Source organism: Myotis yumanensis, unplaced genomic scaffold (genome assembly GCF_028538775.1).
Source record: "Myotis yumanensis isolate MYYU_CA2020_CCGP unplaced genomic scaffold, mMyoYum1.0.hap1 SCAF_18, whole genome shotgun sequence".
Classification (NCBI taxonomy): Eukaryota; Metazoa; Chordata; class Mammalia; order Chiroptera; family Vespertilionidae; genus Myotis; species Myotis yumanensis.
This window is the reverse complement of record NW_027223769.1, coordinates 6,830,015-6,836,476: the sequence shown is the minus strand read 5'-3', so window position 1 is coordinate 6,836,476 and position 6,462 is coordinate 6,830,015. Positions and strand designations below refer to the sequence as shown.

The following is a 6,462-nucleotide window of genomic DNA, read 5'->3' as shown; positions in this document are numbered from 1 at the left end:
GAACCCATGACCCTTTGGTCCACTGGCCAACCCCCTAACCACTGATCCAAACCAGTCAGGATACCGTGACCTTGCTATTATGGGGCATCATCAAACTTTTAGATCTCCCAATTCAGTTACTGTAAAAAGGTATTTTTTTGGGGGGGGGGTTGCTTTAACACATATTATCATAATTAGTAGTGAAGTTTAGTATATTTTGAAAGGTTATTTCTATTTTATAGTTAATTGTTCTTGCTTCGGTTTCTCTCAGTAAAGTGGAAATCTTAGCCTTCAGAGGCAAAAATCAAAGTGAAAAAGATGGCTTTTTAGTTAGAGAAATGTGGATTCAAAACAAAACAATGCTCTCGCATCTAATAACTGAAATTGGGCAAATGATTTGGCCCCTGAGCATCAGTTTTATATTGAAAGGAGAGAAGAACTACATTGCAGATCAGTACTGAGGATCAACAAGTGGTGTGTATAAAGCATCCATCACATCAAAGTTCTCAATGCCTGTTTGTTTTTTACCAACTGCAGCTGTCATGAATCCCCTTCCTAGTTTAGATACTGGAAGAGAGGGAGTGGCAAAGGATGTCATGCTATGAGAGGTCCTAACTGGGAAACAGAATAGTGAGTTCCCTGGCTGGGGAAAGGCCAGTGCAGCTTTATAGTGGCAGGAGCTGCCAGGCTCAATCTGTGTGGTTGTTATTCTTTGTGTTTAGGAAGTTCAGGCAGAATCCCGGGGGCTCAAAAGAGGTTCTCCTTGATTGGTGTGGCCCTTTCTTGGCTCTGAAAAGTTGTACTAGAAGCAGGAGGAATTGCTCAGAACGTGTTTGAATAATCTAATGTCAGGACCACATTGTCAGATGGCGAACTAGTCAGAATTCCTGCAGAAATATCTGGTCTTCTACACCAAGTCCAGTGTTGTTCATTGGGTTTCTTCAGGGCTTGGATTTCTTCAGACTCCCTAAACTCTCCTCCAGTTTGTGTGGGTATGGGATCAGTATGGGTGTAGTGATGCAAAATAGGTAGGAAGCAGGAGTGGAAGAAAAAAAAAAGCTCATATTAACATAAGTAATTTTGGGAGCTCCGAGGCACATCTGGTTTCCTGGCTTCTTTTTCTTCTTCCAGATCTGGTTTATATGGATTTTGCAGTTTTCCAGCAGAAATCTTGAGAAGCACTAACCAGTTCAAAACCATGGCTTTTGTAAGTTGATGTTTCTTTCTCTCTCTCTCTCTCTTTTTTTAGATATTGTTAATTTCTAGGTTATGCATACATACTCATTTCTTTTTTAAAAAAATTTTGTTTTATTGCTTAAAGTATTACAAAGAGTATTACATATGTTTCCTTCCCCCCGCCCTTGACATTCCCCCGGCCTCCCCTACCCCCCAGTGTCTTGTGTCCATGGGTTATGCTTATATGCATGCATACAAGTCCTTCGGTTGATCTCTTACCCGTCCCCCCGAACCCTCCCCGGCCTTCCCGCTGTAGTTTGACAGTCTGTTCGATGTTGCTCTGCCTCTGTATCTATTTTTGTTCATCAGTTTATAATGGTCTTAATTATCCATAAATGAGCGAGATCATGTGGTATTTTTCCTTCATTGACTGGCTTATTTCACTTAGCATAATGCTCTCCAGTTCCATCCATGCTGCTGCAAATGGTAAGAATTCCTTCTTTTTTTATAGCAGTGTAGTATTCCATTGCGTAGATGTACCATAGTTTTCTAATCCATTCATCTGCTGATGGGCATTTAGGCTGTTTCCAAATCTTAGCTATTGTAAATTGTGCTGCTATGAACATAGGGGTGCAAATATCCTTTCTGATTGGTGTTTCTAGTTTCTTGGGATATACTCCTAGAAGTGGTATCACTGGGTCAAATGGGAGTTCCATTTTTAACTTTTTAAAAAAATATATCTTATTGATTTTTTTACAGAGAGGAAGGGAGAGAGATAGAGAGTTAGAAACATCAATGAGAGAGAAACATCGATCAGCTGCCTCCTGCACACCTCCTACTGGGGATGTGCCCGCAACCAAGGTACATGCCCTTGACCGGAATCGAACCTAAGACCCTTCAGTTCACAGGCCAATGCTCTATCCACTGAGCCAAACCAGTCAGGGCGCATTTTTAACTTTTTGAGGAAACTCCATACTGTCTTCCATAGTGGCTGCACCACTCTGCATTCCCACCAGCAGTGTACATACTCATTTCTTATCCTGAAATTTCCTGTTTAACAGAACCCCATCCACGAACCTGCTGTAGTTTTTCTCATTCCCATGAGAATTGGGGACAAATAGTCCAGGATCCTCTTCACGTACTCTTTCTCTACCCTCCCCCCACCCCCCACTAACGTGAACTATCTCCTGTCTACAAAATCTATCAAGGGCTATGAGGGAATAAAACCTTAATAAAAATGCAGGTATTCTCTGCAGAATATTCTGCCTGTTCACTTTTTCCAACAGAACAAGGTTTTGATTTTAATACTAAACTTCAGAGATACTATATTTCTCTGAGTACAGTGAGTTTTATGAAGGAAAAATTTATATCCCCAACACACAATTTAACATTTAAAAAAAGTTTTTTGAACTATTTATTTATTTATTTATTTATTATTTTTTTAATCCTCACTTGGGGATATTTTCCATTGATATTCTTTAGAAAGGGTGAAAGAGAGAAGGAAAGACAGAGAGATACATAGATGTGAGAGTAACATCGATTGGTTGCCTCCTGTACACACCCCGACCAGGGCCCAGGTCGGGGAGGGTCTTGCAACCAAGGTATAAGCCCTTGACTGGAATTGAACCTGGGCACCTTTGCTCCACAGGCCGACGCTCTGTCCACTGAGCCAAACCAGCTAGGGTTCTTTTTGAACTTTTAAATTGACATATAGTGTACATAGAGAAAAGTGCACAAGTTCTGAGTGTACAGCTAAATGAATTTCTATAAATTGAATGCATGTATGCCACCAGTCCTCAGGTCAAGAAAGAGAATATAACTAGCACTTCAGATGTCCCCTTCTTAGCCACACCCTACCCACCCAGTCCAAATGTAACCTCTATCCTGATGTCATATACCATAAGTTAATTTTGCCTATTTTTAGAACTTGGTAAGTAAAATTGTATAGTTCAATGCAACATTTTAAAACAAAAAACAATGTGCAGCAAGAGTCTTATTTTATTCCAAATGCAATTGATAGACCATCAGAACCATCTGCAGATGTTTTGAAATACATGCAAATATTCTTTAGGGGATGTGTATATCTGGTGCTGCTGATTTATAAAGGAGGCATTAGACCATCATACTGAAAGTGAGCCATTCCTGCCATTATGTTTTTGTTGGAAATGCATTTTCATAGTGTACTTCACATGTAGCCCTTGTTTGTGCCTAGTATAAAATGAGTTCCTAAAAAGTTGGAAAAAGTTGGAAGAAACTGTGGAGAAAGAAACAGTTCAAGTGAGAAATAAGAGTTCAGTAAAAAACAAAACAAAACAAAAAAACACACAATGAAAATACTAAAGCCAAAGTACATGTGCACTAACCCCTGTGTACTATAATTCTATACTGGGGAGAAATATGAAACTAGTTGAAGGGTTGAAATTGATGTATAATGCAATATAAATCTTTGATTTAAAAGGATGGGAAAATAGGTAATTAGTCAAAAATGTAATGATAGAATGCCTGACTTGGGGGAATGGATTATTGATAATAAGTGGGAGACCCCAGTTTTGAACTTCCCTTGAAGATCTATGGTTTGATGAGAGAATCTTATCCTATTTGATTGCTATAGGGAAAATTCCACACTTCTCCACATGAGATTATTATTGGCTGGTCTCCATCTCTGTATGTGTTGAGGTTTTGTGATATGTAAGGCTTTTACAATTGGGTGGATTAGGTAGGGATGTGATTAGGGCCTTATGTTACAAGGCCTAAAAGCAGTACATAAAATTTTAGGCTTAACCATAAGTTCTCCTGCTTTCACCAGATGTGCTTATCATCCAGCAAGAAAGATTCCCTATGTGGTTAGTTCCCCTATCAGCCAGAGAAGCAGCCCTCTTGATTCTTAATGTATTGGTTTTACTCCCCTGCCAGCCTGCAGAATTACACAAGCCCCATCACATCCTCCTGTGAGAACCAGGAAACACCTCACCCTCTTTTTACTACAAAGCCTGCCTCCCAAAGACCCTGCTTATTCACTCTATTCCTGAGTGCAACCCCTGTGTGGCCCTGCATGACGTTTGGTGTCCTCCTTGGCTGGGCTGTGAGTGTATATCACTAATACACTACTGGTGTCAGGTATTAAGCCTCTCATGCTATGTAGGGCCTGGGAATACTAGACGGCCCCTGGGAAGCTGAGGGTCATCTCATGAATGAATAGGAGGTGATCAGAACAGGACTGCATATAGAAATATTAACAGTCATCTAGGAAATCCTGAGAGAAGAATACCAGCAACAAGTCCATTGTGTAGTTTTATGGGATGTGCTGGTCTAGAGCAGGGTTTCTCAACCTTGGAACTATTCATATTTTGAGCCAGAAAATCTTTTATTGTGGGGGATTGTCCTCTGCATTTAGGATATCTAAAGGTTTCCCTGACTTCTACCAATTAGATGCCTGTAACACACCTCCTTCTCCAACTTGTGACAATCAAAATTGTCTCTAGATATGGCCAGCTGTCTTCTGAAAAGTAAAATCACTTCTAATTGAAAACCACTGGTTCAGAATGATATCTTCCCAATTCAGTATCCTCTGACTTAGGAATGAGGAAAGGTGGTCAGTGATGGGTAATGGATAATAAAAAGTAAGAAGGACGGCCCCGGTGAGGTTGAATCGGCCCCGGTGAGGTTGAGACAGCCCCTGGGAAGCTGAGAAAAATACCACATGAACTCACTCATTTATGAATAATAAGGACCATTATAGACTGATGAACAAAAATGGATACAGAGGCAGAGCAGCATTGAGCAGAATGTCAAACTACAGTGGGAACCCTGGGGAGGGTTGGGGGGGTGGGTAGGAGATCAACTGAAGGACTTAAATGCATGCATATGAGAATAACTAATGGACACAAGATACTGGGGGGTGGGGGAAACCGGGGGAATGTCAAGGGGGGGTGGGTGTAATACTCTTTGTAATACTTTAAGAAAAAAATAAATAAATAAAATGTAAAAAAAGTAAGAAGGTCATCCAGATGCATAAATAAGTATTAGATAATACAGACTGTGAGATTTGAGGAAGACTTTTGAATTAAAACATCTAAATAGAGAAAAGATTACATATCACATATTTAAAATGTAGACTACCATGTAGCAAAGTTTTAAAATTTTATTAAAAAAATTGGTAATAACAGGGGAAATGTTTATAATAAAAGTAGGGGCCCAGTGCACGAATTTGTGCACCTGGAAAGGAACTGTGGGCCACGAGGCTGCACTGGGCACAGGGGCAGATTTCGACCCATCCTCCGTGCCCCTACCCAGTCCCTCCCACCATGGCCCCCGGTTTCCTGTCTGCCAGGCAGCCCCGCTTCCACCTCCGCCACTCCCATGCGCTGATGGTGCCAGCCCCACTCACACCCGCTGATGGCGTAAAGCGATTGGGGCTGGTGCTGTCAGTGGGTGTGAGCGGCAGCTGCTGCTCTGATTGCCTCTTAGGAGCAGGGGGAGCTGAAGAAGCCCTTAGGGGTGATCAGGGCTGGCAGCCGCCACTTGCATCTGCAGATGGCACTGAGCAATTGGGACTGGTGCTGGGTGCCAGCAGTAGGTGTGAGCAGCAGCTCCAGCACCAGCTGCAGGTGCAAGTGGGGCCATTGCTGGGAGTGGGTGCAAGAGGTGGCTGCCGGCCCCGATTGCCTCTCAGGAGCAGGGGGAGGTGGAGAAGCCCTGATGGGTGATGGGAGCCCGCAGCCACTGCTTGCACCTGCTGATGGCACTGAGCAATTGGGGCTGGCGCTGTGCACCAGCAGTGGGTGTGAGCGCTGGGTGGGACTGCGGTGCATGGAAGCAAAGAATTTTCAGTAACCACCAGAGGTTCGTCCTGATTACAGTGACTGGTGCCCCCGCTCACCTGCTCCGCTATCCTGCCGTGGCCGACACCCACCATGTTCTATGCTCTACCGCCTTCTGCCAACACCAGCCATGTTCTGCTCATGCCCCCTGGTGGTCAGCACACATCATAGCAACCGGTTGCTCAGTTGTTCTGCCATGCCGTTTGGTCTATTTGCATATTAGCCTTTTATTATATAGGACCTGACTTTATGGTGAACTTGAGTCTGTTTTCTTAGAGATTTTATAATATATCCAAGAGAAATTGTTATCAATATGTTTTTATGATCATTCAAAGAAAAAGAAGGTAGAAAACCTTATATTTCTTAAGAATCTGTAGTGGAGATACAGCTAACAGAAGGCTGTGTGCACTATTTCATTTTTGGGGGACTTTTGGGGTTATTTTATTCATTTCAAGATATGTGTGGGTAAAATTTAATCTTATCTGCA

General features: G+C 42.3%; 1 protein-coding gene across 5 annotated transcripts in view; it reads left to right on the top strand.

Annotated features, from left to right (window-relative positions):
• Positions 1-1,114: 1,114 nt before the first annotated feature.
• The window catches only part of LOC138997043 (zinc finger protein 14 homolog), a 46,249-nt gene continuing 40,901 nt past the window's right edge, over positions 1,115-6,462 (top strand). For 4 of the 5 annotated variants that reach the window (XM_070398438.1, XM_070398436.1, XM_070398435.1 and 1 more), the window contains exon 1: positions 1,115-1,186. In XM_070398438.1, the coding sequence (XP_070254539.1) occupies positions 1,178-1,186 (9 nt within the window). In that variant the 5' untranslated portion in view covers positions 1,115-1,177. The remainder of the gene's footprint in view (positions 1,187-6,462) is intronic. The other variant, XM_070398437.1, reaches the window with a different exon arrangement.